This window comes from Branchiostoma floridae, chromosome 3 (assembly GCF_000003815.2).
Source record: "Branchiostoma floridae strain S238N-H82 chromosome 3, Bfl_VNyyK, whole genome shotgun sequence".
In the NCBI taxonomy this organism is placed as follows: Eukaryota; Metazoa; Chordata; class Leptocardii; order Amphioxiformes; family Branchiostomatidae; genus Branchiostoma; species Branchiostoma floridae.
The window spans coordinates 23083658-23100522 of record NC_049981.1 but is presented as its reverse complement, the minus strand read 5'-3'; the positions used below and the strand labels follow the sequence as shown (position 1 = coordinate 23100522).

Below are 16865 nucleotides of genomic sequence, written 5' to 3'. Positions count from 1 at the left end.
CGCTTAGCGGCCTCTCTAGGGTCACGCTGGTCATATGTGCTGGACAGGGCGCGCTCTTGGTCAGTGGCCAGGGCAGGGGAGTTATAGCAAGGTGCCTTGCGGGAACCCTGAGCGGCCCGGGCATTCTGCTGGTAGGGTGGCGCCTGGGTTTGGCAGAATGACTGGGTGCCGGTAGCAGTTTGGGGCGGACTTGCCATCGTTGGGGTTATCACTACCAGTATGGCCATAGGCAGCCATGACGGCTCCTTCCCTGTTTGGTGTGTGACGGGGGCGCTCGGTGCTGTACGGGCGGGACGGTATGGGGTGTGTCTGCGCGCGGGCGCGGCCTGCGTACGCTGCGCACAACTTCCCCTCCCCGTACGGGGTGACTTCAGATTGGGAAGAATCTGCCCTGCACAAGTCAGGGTGATCCGCGAAACCACCCTCAGTGTAAGGGCTGATGACTGATTCTGACTCTTTCAGGCTGTCGTGATCCTCGAAACCACCCTCAACGTACGGACTGATCACTGACTCATCCAGTCGCATGATCTCCAACAGGCACTGGAGCAGGCAGTGATATGATCGCCATTGCGGTTTGGGCCGGCATCATTCTCTGGGACTTTACGCCTAAGCCTTCGCTTGATGCAGCTGACACATCCCCAAACTCCCAACGCAGCAACTGGCGACGACAGACCAATTGCTGCGAACACGATGTACCACGTTAGATCTCCATAGCCATCATCACTCTTGCTGGCGGACAGTGGTGTGGTGGGGATGCATGTAGGCAGTGGTGTGGTGCTGATGTTCGTTGAGAATGGTGTGGTGTTCATGAGTGGGGGCTCTGTGGCTTGGGTTGTTGTTATGCCAGAGTGTGTGCCGCGCTCGATCGCCATGAAAACGGCAGTGTGGGAGTCAGTTCCGGAGGAGGCAGTGCAAGTGGTGTTTCCAAAGGACAAGGGCTGGGTGCTCTCTAGCCAAAGGGTGAATTTGGTCTTCCCCATGTAGTTAGAACACTGGCTGTGATTTCCTGAACCCCCGAAAGGACTGTCTACTGGCCCCTTGCACCTCACCCAGCCCTCAGCCTTTAGGTCGGTCATCATGGTTGCGGTAAGGTTGCCTGTCGGCAGACGGGCGTGAGTGATCGTGTTCGTGTCGTACGTTATGTTGAGCGCGTGTTGTGAGCCGTTTGGGAAGGCGCACGAAAATCGGGGCAGTTGCTCCCAATGCACGCTGCCAACGACTTTGTACTTGTGCGCTGCATCGCGTTCCACGCTCGCGATCTTAACCAGCGGCAAAGGGCAGGGCAGTGCCCTAGGAGCGACTGGCGCGGGAGAATTTTGCATCATCAGCGAGGAGGCAAGACAGCTCGCTGTCGAGGGCATACGTATTGCCGAGACAAAACGCTGCTTGAGCGTGAACGAGCTATTCCCCTCGGGGTCGAACAGCCAATCGTTAGCACACGTGCAGCGCGGTGGATCATCCAACATGACACGCCTCAATTTCAGCGCCCTCCCTTCCAGTGCCATGGCGGCAATCGCATTTCTACGCACGAAGAGTGTGAATGGAAATGACGATTTGAACCAACCACCGGTCAGGAAGGTCAGCCTGTTTCCCGCCAGGTTTAGAACAGACAACATCTTGTTTGAGTGGAACGTGCCGGCAGCGATGTGGGAGATTTTGTTGCCCTGCAGCATCAGGACTTTCAGCCGCTCAAGACCGTGGAACATCCCCGCGCCGATGGCTCGCAGTTTGTTCTCAACAGCGCGGATATGTTCTACGGACTTGATAGCTTGCAGAGTCCCAGGTGCTACGTTAGACATACGATTGGCACTTACGTCAAGCCACCTCGGCTGCACTCCCCGGAACGTGTCAGGAGACAGGGTCAGGATTTGGTTGTCCACAAGGATGAGGAAGGACAAGCTGGGCAACCCATCAAAACAACCATCCTGCAGCAGAACATGTGTCATATAGATTTAATACGAGGAAAACGTGCATGCCAAAAAATAAAGGACTTCCAACATTCCACTTATCTTCATGGTAAATGGAGTGAAATGCAATCGATGAAGAATCGAGAACATCCCTGATATTTTAAAAGATAAGCAATGACACGACCATTAGTCCCAATTAATAACAACAGAAGAATATTTGCAAGAGTCACATGTTGGGGAATCTTATATATTTACCTCTAGTTGTGTCAGGTTGTTCTCCAACAGCAGCAGATACTCGAGGCCCTCCATCCCAGCAAACGTGCCGTTCCTCAGAGTCCGGACATTGCTCCGCCAGATGACCAGGGTGGAGACCTGTGGCAACTCAGCAAACGCCCCTCCCTCTATCTCCGTTAGGTTACAATCCACAAACCACAGCCTGCAATATCTACCACAGGGGACCTGAGAGAGGATCTCTGCCTTTTCATTGCCAAGCTTACCGATGTTGTTGTCAACGATCATGATGTCACTGGTTGTCGCTGGTTGCGAAGGGTTCTGAGTGGGACCCCCCTGGGTAGGCTTTGTTTCATTTGAGCAGACCTGACAGGATCGGTACAACTGGCTCAAACGAACATGCTGAAAGGGGCCTCGGTACCTGGTTGGGCCTCGGTACCTGGTTGGTTCAAGTGGGTTTCTGGTCCACTTGTACCGGTACGCTCCAATGTCATACCGGTACTCATGACCACCACTACCGCTATCGCCTACGCCACACTTCTCCACGGACACCTGCCGGCAACTCTGCCAGCTACCGGCGTCCACACTTTGCACTAGCAGCTGCGACAGCAGCAACAAGCAGACTTTTGCCTTCATCTTTATCGCCATGATAGAGATTTAAGACGCCATACGATTGATAGCAATCACCATATGCATATTCCACTTACCAGAGGAAACAGAAAATTGTCTCCCTCCTACGACTTCAGCTGGGCGCAGCTCAGAGAAAAGCCGTATTGTCTGCAGTGGCGCAAAGGCGCTCTAACCGCACCGAATCTTGCAACAGGTCCTGATCAATTACGTCTCCGTTATTTCAAGGACATTACAGTGTGTTGTATATGATGTCCTTGATTATTTTTAGCGGAGTTGCGTCGGAACAACAGAAGCATCCTTGAACGCCAGGTATTCACGTATGTGCTTTACCAGATTGGTTTTATTAGTCTGAATAAGCCAAGGGGAAACATAGAACGTTTTAAGTTGAGACTATATGGTTAAATTTCTAATGCTGTGACGCGGTCCCTTTTAGTGAGGTCGTGTAAACGTTCAAAACGGTTTACGTTTATTTTTCTTCCGATCAATAGGCATGGATACCTGTTTCCGTCAGACTATTATGTGTGCTGAAAAAAATATATATCCTGATACTAATAACCATTCTCAATTGGCCATCTTAGGGGCGTTTTACCGGCCTCTGTACTACCAAGCATTGGTCTGTCTGTCAGCGTACCTCTCTAGCCTGCATTTTTGATAAGCGATTCGAAGTAATTGAATTTTCTCGGCGTGCGGTAGCGAACTGCGCGTGCGTGCGACACTCCCGACACCATACAGGTACCTAGGAGATCCCGGTGGAATGGTAAATGAACAAAGAGAGATGGACACATACACAGAACGGAAAATTGTGAAAGAAAACCTAGGAGACCCAGACTTTTATTTCTCGAGCCAATATCTACATGTAAAAGTCATAAAACTCAGTCATGCCTTTTTTTAATTACCTCGTTCATGATACTTTAAAGCAGCAATACTTCTATCCGACAAAAGTGTGCGTGTAGCATTTCTCACAACACGAACAGACATCATAATTTGGTGCAAGTCACCTAAACACGAGGCACCTAAACCTACGTCATCAAAATGGTGAGGTCATCTGGCCAGAGCTGGCTCGCATTACGAAACTTTCCGACATGATAAAGACAGCAATACACAAGCTTTCATCCCAAAACCTTTCCATATCATGTGGGGGTGACGAAAGGGGATATTGTGGTTTCTCCATTTGTACAAAGCTTAGACATTACTCCGAAAGTTGCTGGAGAGAAGTCACAATCACCGTCAGTATACGTATCCGACGACATTTAACATAATTTCAAGACAATTACTACTTCAACCAGCTACTTCACATTTTTACATCCGTTGCCCCTTCTCACTATCATAAATATTGACAAAAATATACCCAAATATATACCCGTTCATTTTCAAAGTCTCTATACAATGATACTAGCGCTAGCCTCGGTATCCGGGCATTGGTCCGGGCTGATAACCAGCAGTTTCCAACCCGCTTTTGTCAGCATGGTCAGACCAACGCCTGGCAAACGAGGCTATAGAATATATTTTTACTTAGTTTTCGCTAGCTCTTTTCGCAACGATTCTATAGACCGTTTGGCCATTCGGCATATCGTGTAGAACCAGTACAAGTACAAGGTGTGTAGCACGATGCCCAGCGCGATGGCGATCCTCCAGGCTGCGGCGTACTCGGCCCGACCGTACTCCGGCTGCGGCATGAGAAGGTAGACCCAGCCGTACCAGCAGACCGGGATGGTCGCCACCCGCACCAGGAAGAACGTGGTCATGAACGCCAGGCTGGTCATGACGTGGGGAGGGGAGGTGTAGGACCATCCAGAGAGTGTCAACAGGCGCCTGCATGGAGAAAAATGAAAAAAAAATAGACTTAGTGCCTATATACAGAGCATTAACGTCGGTAAAGGTGCACCCTTACTACACTTGCGTCAAGCTTGCGTCCCTGCGGGGTTCGAAAGATACTACACGAATTTCAGAGATAAAGAACCAATTTTCTTACTGTTTGTGCATTTTGTCGTCTGCTAAGTCATACTTTAACGTATTACGCCAATATCTAAATCATAAGAAATCGGAGAAAATAACAAAACGGTGACGTAGTGAACGAACCCCGCAGTGACGCAAGCTGCAGTGCAGTGAGAGTGCACCTTTAGGATGCGACGTCATCAAATTCTGCACGGTACGGATGAATGGTGTTAAGGTGTCGCCATAGAAATGAAAGCAAAAGCAGAAAAGTAAATGCAATAAGTAGTAGGTAGTTAATTTCAACGAAAAAAAGTCATAGAAGTTATGGGTGTCAAAAAAGAATAAAATACACAACTCATCAATTCACGTTTGATACAATTTCTATCTGAAACAGATCTTTGACGAGCGGTTTTAGCTCACGCTCACCTTAGGTGCAGTAGAGGGTTTGACAACTCGGCTAACAACTGCATATTGCCATAGAAGTGGGCGAGAGGACTCATCTGAGGAAAGAGGAGCGCGTACTGTTATAGCCAAGCCTTGTGCTTTGTAGTGTACCCAATAATTCAGTATCTAAAAACAATGTGTGATAAGTCAGTGCTGGTCACAGAATCAACTTAAGAGTCGTTAAAAGAATTTAAGATGTTGTGGTGTTGACATACTTTTGACGAGATACTTGAACGATATCACAACAACAAAGTTTGCTGCTTTGGGAGCATTTCCCATCTCCATTTCTTAGACATTTCTTACTGTTAATTACAGTAACATTGTTTTTAGAAAATTCAACGATGCTGTTTTGAAATAAGTTTTTGACTGACGTACAATACACTATAGAACCGTAAACGACGTATTTTATCATCAGTGGCTTTCAATCTTCGTGGCCTTTTTACAACACCATGTAACACACGCACATCTGTAATGACAAAAAAAGCGAACAAAAATTGATGACGTAATGTCAAAACGGTATGACGAACACACAAAGAAACGACGTTTGATGACGTACCAACCCGCACACGATGCATGTTGCCGCCGTGAGCACGTGATGCAGGATCATGAGAGGCGTGGCCAGGTACCGGTAACGTACCGCGATGATGATCAGATCTGTGAAGTAAGTTACAAAATCAGGACACAGCTGATCATGACCACATGTTATAGAAATGCCATCATGCAGAATCGAAAGGAAGTGCAGTTGATCGGATTGGCATTGAAGCCCTGTCATCTAAACTTCCTAGATACTACTACAATCACAATTAAACGTTGTTAAGCTACAGTGACTTTTATGGATGACATCTACATTCGCCTGTTTTCCAAAGATGACCAAAAAACGTTAGATGTCCCCTGGAATGCAAGCAGAGATTCCAGACATCTGTCAGCAGCGGTAGAAATGGTAAAGAAAACAAATATTTAATTTGCAGCAAATTGTTTGTTGTGTGTGTGTTTGTGTGTGTGTGTGTGTGTGTGTGTGTGTTTGTTTGTGTGTGTGTGTGTGTGTGTGTGTTTGTTTGTGTGTGTGTGTGTGTGTGTGTGTGTGTTTGTGTGTTTGTGTGTGTGTGTGTGTCTGTGTGTGTGTGTGTGTGTGTGTGTGTGTGTGTGTGTGTATGTATGTGTGTGTGTGTGTGTGTGTGTGTGTGTGTGTGTGTGTGTGTGTGTGTGTGTGTGTGTGTGTGTGTGTGTGCCCTCTAGCGGCTTGTTACGGTCTCACGTTTTGGACGCCCGTGTTCCAGAATTTAATATGGACCTCTCAAATTCCCATGTCATGATTCCGGCATCCATGTCGTTCTCAGGTGGTATCATAGCCTAGAACTGTATCTGATGATGGTCCCTCTGTAAAACTAGCGGTAACTGTTATTTACCTAAACACTAAAACATATCAAATTGCAGCTCGAAAGTCACATTGCACTGTCTGCTTCACTCATAAGCAAGCTGTGGTGTTCATTCATCGCCACACCCATGTCAGAGGTCAAGCTTTGACCTTTCAACAGGTTGACTCACAAGGTAACGCAGAAACCTGTGATCCCGCGACTGATCAGCGCTGGGATATCTCTAACACTACCGTCCGCGATTTGTGCTCCTCAGGTGGGAATATTCGCACGGTATAGATTCTACACCTCCCAGGAAGGTTTGCCACTATACGTGTTAAGTTATTAGTAATATTACTTAAGTATTTTTCATACTGGAAAGCATGTGCTTCCTTGACTGCTAACACTTTTCTACTCTGAGTCCCTGACAGTGACAAAGGCTTTCTATTATTGAATGCTCCATTACGTTCGGAATTCACCAAAGTATTGCTCCTAAAGTAGTTTGTTTAGGTATAAAGATACATGTACGTGTCATGGAGAGGTAGTTGGTGGAGTAACTACTAACAAGTAAGATCGGGTTATCCACTACAGTGGGCCCATTTGTTATGCTTATTGGTGGGCCCGGGTGAAATTACCTGTTCCTGTCATCTTGCATGTCTTGAGGCACTAAATTTCCACCAGACGGCGATCGCGCTGCGCTCTCACTGTGACCTAAATAGAATATGTGTGTCCTTCGAATTCGCTTTCACACGGGGTATATCATACAGCATGTAACAGTGTGATCGAGAAGACAAAACATACAAAGTGTAAAAAGATTCGTTTCTTTTCTATACAATTCGTTGAGCAATCTGTCAAATTTTAGGTCGAAGAGAGACCGCGGTGAGAGCGCTGTCCTGGTGGAAAGGGAGTATAAAGAAGGATACCCATTTTGTCTCAAGTCAATTAGTGAAAGACAGGTGAAAAAGGTTAGAGTGCATCTACAGTAACACACCGCGACTGACACGTTCAACCGGTTAGACTGCATTTGCAGGTCACCGCTGCGCATGCAAGCTTGAAGATCTCTCCAATTTTGTGTCACAGGTGGAAACCTATTTACTGTGCATATTCTAGGTGAAGGAAGGAAGGATGCCTTCCGTCGCGATCGCTAGCTGTGAACGGGGCTTGAAAAGCTTCAAAGTGTACAAGTTATCACACAAATAAGTAGCTATTATCTTAGCAAACATGTGCTGATGTCTCCTCCGCTTTTATTTATACATGTACATGTACATGTACATGTACATTTGTATATAAAACGACCAGAACCCCATTCTCAAGGGATTCTTCTGGTTTTCAAAACGGCGATGCACTGGAATGTGACTAAAATCCCGGTTTAGTGTATTTGGGGGAAATACATGTAACGTTATGTGTCAAGAAAATTGGTGGACGCTACAGCGTCGCAGTATGACTGAAAATATTTATTGCTAGCTTGTGTTTACACAGACTGGGGTAAATGAGGGGGTGGTTACTGTCGGGCTAGGAGCGCGATTTAGTCAGGCTAGGATTATTGCAACGTAGTTGAGACAGACCGTACTACGACGGCAACTACGACGTACTTGGGAAAGTGAAGTCGTATTGGAGCCAGTTCGTGTGAACGGCACCGTACGTAGTTCGCCAAAGTACGTCGTTCCTTGTTAAACTGTGTCGTAGTTGGTTGACGTACGTCGTAGTTAAGTTTTCACCGGAGTAGAAAATCATATATAACGAGACCATAGCTCATCCATATTTGTCGCATTTGCGCTAACACGTACAACGTATTACATTGCATCTGACAGCAAATGTCCTAAACGTGTGCTGCTGTTTCAGATCCCTGAGCATTATACAGGTTTCTGGGTGTCGGCCTTCGTCGTCTACTGTGTGCGGCTTTGCTAACAATGGCGGCTATTATCAGACTGAGTGTTGCGTCTGTGGCGATGTTACTGATTTCCATGACGGTAGGTTTTTCTTAACGTTACAACACCATGAAACGATGCCATGCTTCCATTGTGAAAAACAAGCATAAGCGGTTGCAAATTAAATGTAGAATCATGAGATGGTATGAAGAAATTTCCATTAACCACACCTTAAGTCCTCTTTGTCCAAATGCGATTGAAAATGAATTTCACTTAAAACATGAACTGTTTAACAAATGTGATAAGCGCTCGAAGACAAAGTTATGCAGCTTTCTTCCCATTTGCTTGAACGAAATATGCATATTTAACTCCGTCGATAAATTAATAATAATATTTTCAAGTAACAAAATTGAATGTGAATCTTGCATCCTTTCTTACCTTGAAACAACATATTTGTTATTCCTAAGTTTCTTTGGATTTGTGCTAATTATGAACTTGCGTTTATGTCTTGTAACGCAAGCAGTCATAAACTTCTTGAACTTCAATTTGTAACACTATGGTTGCTTGGGAGCGACAGCTACTATGGAATTCACAAAACAATTACTTCACGAACGTATTAGATATCGACTACTCGTTACAATGTTAATATCATTGTATTTACGCTTGTGTATCTGAAGTTGTATAAATCATTTCGACAAATTCAATGTATTGTGGATTTGTCTTCTATGATGGGTGTGACGTCACTCTTCCAACTGACCAATGGTAGCACGTGATTAATAATCTTCAAAAAGCCGTACAGACGCCCTTTAATTTGGTGTAGGGAACGGGAATCTTGAATAACTAAATCATCAAGACGTTGTTTTCCTGATGTCCTACAGACGTTGAGGTTTAGCCCTCCACTATTGCTGAACTGGGGACAGGACGCTACAGGCCATCAGGATGTTCCAAAGCCGGTATTTAAAGTTTCCCTCACGAAACCCCCAGTTAGTCCTGGCCTCATCGAACCAGCCGTCAAACCTTGCCTCCCCAAGGAGCCTCTAATCGACCAGGCCACACACCCAAAATACACGAAAGTCGTCGTCTTGGACAGAGAATCGCTGTATCACCAAGGAGATGTCCTTACCGCGAGGGTGGTGGCAAGAGACAAGGAAGGAGGGCCGAAGACGTACGGAGGAGACTTTTTCCGTGCCAGACTGGTCAGCAGTGACCGTTCGTTACAGGCCAGTAGTGCCGGTCACGTCACTGACCACTGTAACGGCACCTACACCGTGCAGTTTCCGCTCTACTGGGTAGGGGGCGTTTCGGTGAGTACACTGTACAGTACACTTTATAAAAGACTAGATCATGTAAACACAATTTGGAGCCCCTAAATATGTTTGCAATCCGTCACAGTTAGTGCATTTTTGTCTTTGTCCTCTTTCCCCTTGTATTTGTAAATGTTTCTCCTTTGATTGCCATCCTTATGCACTTATTTTGTATACTACGAAGCCAACAATGCTGTAACAAAGCTTTAGATTTGATTTGCCAAATGATTGTCTTTCTCTGCATACCGATAACCCATTGACTCGATCTGTTTCATACCGCTGGTCTCAGATAAAGATCCAGCTTGTCCACCCGAGCGAGGCAGTGGAAGTTCTACGGAGACTGCGAGAAACTCCGAACACGAAAATTTTCTACTGCACTTTCGACGATTCAAAAACAAAGGCTTCTGAAAAACGACGCTGCTACAGCTCTACCAACCCCAACCTACCACCCGACCAACTGTGCGATTTTTCCAAACAAAAGGTGAACGCCACCTGGATTTGCCAGAAACCGGACAAACTTCCGTGTTCTACCATCGGACGGTGCAAGTGGGACCCGGACCAGAGCTACAAAAGAGCTGAGGGTCTCGTGTCTAAAAAGGAAAAGATACTTTTTAAAAAGTAAGTACCACAAAACGAACTTTTTCATGGGGATACCCACATGGGGCATCGAGGGATTTATCCGCCTCCCAAGTAACAATTAGCAAACACACGGTGTCTCTTGGTGTCTCTATGAAAAAAAACTCTTTCTGAAACTTACTTTTTAAGAAATTTTAGATACGTAGCAATAAAGGCCTTTTCTGTGCCGACCAAAGACCAAACACCCGAAGGCTACATTTAAAAACAAATTCCCTTGGGAATTGCGTTCGTGCAATTTTCTTAACATTTTTAAAGTGATCGTAATACTACAGAAACGCCGTTCATGTTTTTATTTCTCTTTCATAATTCCTCTCTCTTTCCCATAATGATATCGTTATACAGATTATACAAGTACGTGTATGAATATAGTATCCCTAACTAGCATATCTGCATGGCATATAATGCACTGCACCATCTGCTATGTCACGTGGCTATATTGTATGAAAGACTTGAATTGACCTTTGACATAGTTTACTCCTCGACACACAGGCCATATCTTGAAACAGAACTTGAACTAGACACCAAGGAGCCCATACGTGTCCTTGAGTCAGAACGAGCGACACCTGAACACCTACCACTGTGTACAGGGAACGCAACTGACTCTCAGGCTTCATTTGGGTACTGGTCAGGCAAGGTCTGGAAATCGTCGGCCTGTAATGTCCGAGTCTTCACTAAGGAGGACATCCGAAGGTGCCTCGCAAACAAAACCGTGTACATGGAAGGTACGTATCTTTTGAAGCCTGGCGTTCAGCTCTTCTATTTCCGGATCAATAAGCCCCCTTGCAGTTCGCAGTGCGCATGATACATTGGGGTCCATGTTTAAGTTCCAGATCCCAAATATAGCAAAAACGGGGGTATTCAGAATCAGATTCCATTTCTTGTAAACAATCTCCATTGGCATAGACTTATTACAACAGTCAGAAGTTCTGGAGATAATCAAAATCACTTTTTTTGTTTCGTTTTAAGGCGACTCCACCATCGCGCAGTGGTACGCTCGTCTAGTGGACGTAGTGCTGTTAAAGCACATTACCACGGCGGACGCAGGTTTGTCAATTTTCCATATATATATACACCGTACGTTTGGTCGAGGGACAGTTAATACGTTCTGGGAAATAAGTCCAGTCGACGTCCTTTTGAAAATCAGTAGGTAAGTGGCGAGAGAAATAAAGGTAAACTGTGATCAGAACTGTTTTGGTCGAGACGAGTTCCTCATGCCATGAAATCTTCGTAGATGTTTGATGAGGGTTTCCTTCGTATATCAACTAGAAAGAAATGGGAATCTATATCTGACTTTCAGCAGGGCTACTTGAACAGCACACCTCAGGTCGCGGCTCGATTGTCCCTTTTTCCCCTTCTTCTCATATAACCAAGGACAGGACGCCTTCAAAAATGGGTGTCGCCTTTTTGAAATGTCACAAGAACCACATAAGAACTGTCGTGTTTCTTCGTTCCAGCTATAGGTAGGCACAAGCCATCAAATGAAAGAGGAGAGGACAACCAGTGGAACATCTCCCTTAGTTACCGGTTCCACCACTTCCCCAGACAAGGATCCTATTGGACTTTCTTTAATGAAGCGAGGTACACGGCCGACGTGCTTGACGCTTTTCAAGGAGGCCCGAACATGGTCGTAGTGCTCGGTCTGTGGGCTCACTTTGCGGCAGAGCCACTGGACATGATCCGGTCGCGACTGTACGCCATACGGGGCGCCATACACCGTCTCCTGCGCAGGGGTCCCGGCACGCGGGTCTTCGTGAGAACTGGAACGACCCGAGAACACGCGAAACAAAAAATGTCGTTCTACCTGACCGGGAGCGACTGGCTGAATTACCAGGTTACCGAGGTGATACGAGAGGTGTTCCGTGCTGATCCAGACGTGGTTGTGTTGGACACGTGGGACATGAGCGTGTGTCAATGGGGTCCAGACAGTATTCACCCAGATAAGAATGTGGTGGGCAGTCAACTAAACATCATGCTGTCACATATCTGCCCCAAATAGGTGGCTTGACAAGCCAGTTACAAGAGAAGAATATTTTACTAACAGAAGATGCCATAATTTGTACCTTGCAAACTAGCTTGTGATGTGGGTTTGCGGGCCGAGAAAGCTATAGGAGACAGAAGGAGAAGGATGGACCTGGTCCGGGTCACTCGCCCGTTATGATGAATTTGATGATGACGATATGATGAAAGAGGAGAAAAGGGGCACTGGGCTCCATGCCCTGACCATGTGCCCCTTATCCTGGAGAGCAGATACTATGGCAAGCATAAAATTCTGATTGACCAGGGATGCTTTTAGGCGACATGTGGCCACATTTTTTAGAACAGGCGAAAATCAGGATGTCATCAATAGAATTAAGTCAGTGTGGCCTAAGGTACTGACAGATAATTTCCAAGCAGATGTTTGGAGGCAAAGTTGTTGTACGATTTTCCAGCTCCATCTGTTGGGTCGGAAGTTTGTAACAGGAATGGGAGCCAGAAAAAACGTAACAGCTCTGCCTCCAAACATCTGCTTGGAGATTAACAAGACAGAATGTATCTTGTGCGCATGCTCACCTGCAACTGCGTACCCCACCACTATTGCACACGCGACTTTCATGTAGGGCGACTCGTATCTGAGTGGAAAAAACAGGGAAGAAGTGCAGTTAGTGGATTTCTGTGGTTTCTTTCAGTGATTTGCTCATCACCACCTAGCACTTGGTCATTAGAAGGCCCACGGTTCTGGAATTGAATGGGCACACAATTAAATGCTCAGAGTGGCCTTTTCAGAGAGCGTTTAGATGTCGTTTGTTATAGAGCAGCTCAAATCTACACGTACGCCAAGCTATACATGTACAAATGTTTAACCTATACTAAGAAATCAAATACAAAATCCTTATAACCTATACTGAGAAATCAGATGCAAAATCTGTGCCAGTTTTCATTATCATGAATATTTTATAACATATTGTGATGATGATAGTATCTATACAACCGTTTGCACACTGGGAACACAGAGAACTCTGGGTAACGTAGGGCAAGAGCACATTACGCATGCGCCATATACGCGTTGTCATGGTGACAGGTCGCGTGCCCCTGTACTTACCCCAATTCTACTCTCCAAGCAGAGGCTGAGTCGCGCAGATATAGTAGTAGTCGGAAAAATTACACCGGCGCTCTTAATTTTTTCCGACTACTACTATATCTGCGCGATTCAACCTCTGCTTAGAGAGTACCCCAATTCGTAAATTAGGATTATGGTTTAGAATAAGGATTATACCTGACAACATCCGGCTTGAGTCCGCTGTCCCTGAGAAATCCGCACAAGGCTATGGCTCCCAGCACAATGGAGGCGCAGGTGGATAGGATCCTGTTTAGATAACGGAAACAGATTTAACATCCTATATCCGCCCTGCCATAATCCGTAACCACCCACACACCCCTCCGTGCTAAATATAGTAATCTTTATTGACACAACAGTGACTTTCTCAAGGTCTTCCGCATCTATAAACATACAAAATTTGGATACAAATTGAGTAATAAACATGTATATGAAAATATCATCATGTTGACTTTAACATATCGTTCACACTATAATTTCTACGATTAAAACATTCGCTGACATATTCATCTATTTGTACACAGTATGCATTTTGAAACAATCAATAAATAATTATATTTGTCTGTAGTATAGAATGGAATGTATTGGATTCTTTGAAACAAGTAGCAAGGTTGTTACAGCGTATAAGTAATGTCCAAGACTCCAAGCAGTACCCAAACAGAACCCAAATGCCACCAATTGGATATTGTTTAGCCCCTGGATACTTTGCCATTGATATTAAAATCTGCTTGGAGATTGGGTACTAAAAGAAGAAGTACATACGACATAAACACGATGAAACTTGATTTGGGAATGAACTGTGTTGAATTTGCCCTGACATATACTTTTGGATCGATAAAAACAAGGACATTCGACGGTAAAATAACCCATACTGTTTACAATGCACGCATAACAACATACCAATTTGTTTTCCTTATAGATTATTATGATGATCCCTGTGGGATCTTGTAGCTTAGCTAAGCCTTGTTGGTAATCCCGTAGCATTTGGGCGTACACTATCTAGATATCTAGAATGGTACGTAATCTTTTCCGTCTTGCTAACACGTTACCTTAAAATAATTAGTATGGTCCAAACACACGTGCATACGCCGTCTGCATACACAGTATCATGACCTAGATTTGTAATAAGCAATTTTAGAACGCACTCATGTACAGAGCGCTTCCATTCTCTTCTCATGGATATCAATAAATACAAAACCTGCGGACTAAAAAAAATGTGCACATGCTGTTCTGAACCACATACACTAGCATTAGTAGTCGATATCGATCTGTATAGGTGTTGCCATATGGGACACCCAGCACAACACCGTAGCATGCTTTCAACATGACGTCGTGTCCGGTGCTAGGTCATTAGAGGTCATGGCCTGCTTATGTAAACAGCCATGCCGCTCGTTACACAACAGGCGGATTTGGGCTGTTACGCAACCAATTTCCAATGCAGTGCATGGCTTTAAAGATGGACTAAGAACGTATTTTGCAAGAATACAAATGTCATTTCGCGAAAGTAGGTCACCGTTGTTGTCTGTACGCATAATATACGCCCCCGTTGACCTGGTGTACGCTTGTTTCTAATACAGTATGATATAGAATACAGTTTACCTGTTGTCCCAGTCAACCCTATCCTTGGCAGAAAGACTGCGGTACGCAGACGACAGCTTGGCTGACAACACGGGAGCGATAACGTCCTGTATCGCCCAACTCACAGCAAAAGACACGAGTACGATGGCAGGATACATGGTGCTTTCTACAGCAGCCACGTGGGTTGCGGAATCTAGCGAGGGCAGGATATGCGCGACCGACTACACAGCGTGTGTACAGAACGAATCGAATGGCTGCTTCGATACAAAGTGCGACTCAAGAGAAATGTTTACAGGATCGACCAGTTCGCCAAGGCAACGCCTGGTCTCAGCACCGAGGAATTTTTGAGACAATTTTCTCTGAGGCAAGACCGCCCCCTAACGTATGGTAATTAGTTCGACGGGACCGCCCGGTTGGCTGTCGACAATTCGCCTGAAAAATTAGGCCATAGTGATTTGATTACATGGATGACGTCCACTGGGCACCCGGGAACTGATGCGGGCGTGTGAAAGAAAAGGGCAACTTAAGTTGCCTTCATTATGACATTGAAGTGGTCAGAAAGGTGGTAATGAGCAAATCACTGAAAACACAGAATAATTAGTATAACAAATAATAAATTTTACATTTTTTTTGTACATCTTTTCCTGTTGATTCACTCAGCTAGGACTCCAAACACATTTTACAACCTAGGTCTAACGATACACATGGCAAAATAGTTACAACGGGAGATAGGAACTATTAGACATTAATATACGTTTTCTGATTTTCTTTCTTCATTTTGTTGACATATTTCCCCTCATTTTGTTTTCATACGATTTACAACGTAGTCGCAAACTTTCCTTTTCAACCGACTTAAAATTGGTGCGTGCGTAGATGTCATCCATAAGATGAAGTCAGTGTAGCCTAATGCATTCATGGAAAAATGCCTAGGGAAAAATGTTGTATTTCCTGTTTTCCCTACCTGCCCTCTGCTGACCCTAGACTTTTTATTTGGGTGGGCAGTGGAGTCACATACCTTCCAGTTAGAATTCTATTCAATCTTCTTCCTGTTGAAGTAAAAACACTGCTTCTAATGAAGGATAAATGTATCCATTATGCACAAGTTTGACTTTGAAATGCATTTCCGTTAACTTTGTTCAACTGTATTGTAAAATGAATCAATAGAGTTTGGGCCAGCCTGTAAAAAAATGAAGAAAAAAATCTTTACCTACCGACCCTATTTTTTCAGGACTAAAACAGGAAACACAACATTTTTTCCTAGGCCTAAGCGGATTCCCACGACCATGTCCTAATTGATGTGCTTGTTGAGGAGCCTGCCTTTCCTGAAATGGATACTGAGGTGATCGAATGTCTCAGTTTGTTTGTATTGTCGCTCCTCCCCATGGAATGCTGTATGTCTACTATTTTAATTGTGTATGTTGTAAGAGAAAATGGCACTTCCATCCTGACTTGGGGGACAATAAATCTCACGAGAAGACATTGCAGCCTTTTTTTAATTGAACTTCCAGGCCTTTGTATTAAACTTGTGTTACATGGGGAAATCTCAACTAAACATTTAAGAAAAAGAAAAAAAGAAATGAAGAAGTACCAAGAACACAAATAACCTTACCTTTGAATGCAATTTAGAATCCGGATTTGACAACCATAATTGTCACATGGCATCATCTTGAATCACGAGAACCAAAAAGAAATGCCTGAGAAACAAGAAATTTAGATGAACTAGGCGGAAACCAAATATTGCAATCAGGTTAGTAAGAAGCCTTCAGAAAATGACAATATCTTCGTGAGTCAGAACTCCTATATATTGTCCTTGGTCAGAATAAACGAGGCAAGTAGAATAGAAAACGTTAGGCCCCTTCCTTTAAACTTTTCCCTCGATCAAGGTT

At 44.8% G+C, this 16865-nt stretch overlaps 2 protein-coding genes across 3 annotated transcripts; one reads left to right on the top strand and one right to left on the bottom strand.

Moving 5' to 3' along the window:
• Positions 1 to 3583: 3583 nt before the first annotated feature.
• Positions 3584 to 15438, bottom strand: LOC118411102 (TLC domain-containing protein 4-like). The gene is made up of 6 exons (XM_035813135.1): positions 15001 to 15438; positions 13561 to 13650; positions 12858 to 12916; positions 5704 to 5801; positions 5130 to 5203; positions 3584 to 4580 (listed from the first exon to the last, which is right to left on the bottom strand). The coding sequence occupies exons 1-6, from the start codon at positions 15135 to 15137 to the stop codon at positions 4277 to 4279; spliced, it is 762 nt and encodes a 253-aa protein (XP_035669028.1). The 5' UTR covers positions 15138 to 15438; the 3' UTR covers positions 3584 to 4276.
• On the top strand, positions 6273 to 12847 carry LOC118411100 (NXPE family member 3-like). Of its 2 annotated transcripts, XM_035813134.1 has the most exons (7): positions 6273 to 6776; positions 8342 to 8469; positions 9246 to 9671; positions 9961 to 10289; positions 10797 to 11029; positions 11274 to 11351; positions 11762 to 12847. In XM_035813134.1, exons 2-7 carry the CDS (start codon positions 8410 to 8412, stop codon positions 12301 to 12303), a joined length of 1668 nt encoding a protein of 555 aa, XP_035669027.1. In that variant the 5' UTR covers positions 6273 to 6776; positions 8342 to 8409; the 3' UTR covers positions 12304 to 12847. The 2 variants fall into 2 exon arrangements, with proteins under 2 accessions (XP_035669027.1, XP_035669026.1); XM_035813133.1 differs by having other exon boundaries at positions 6273 to 8469.
• Positions 15439 to 16865: the final 1427 nt, after the last annotated feature.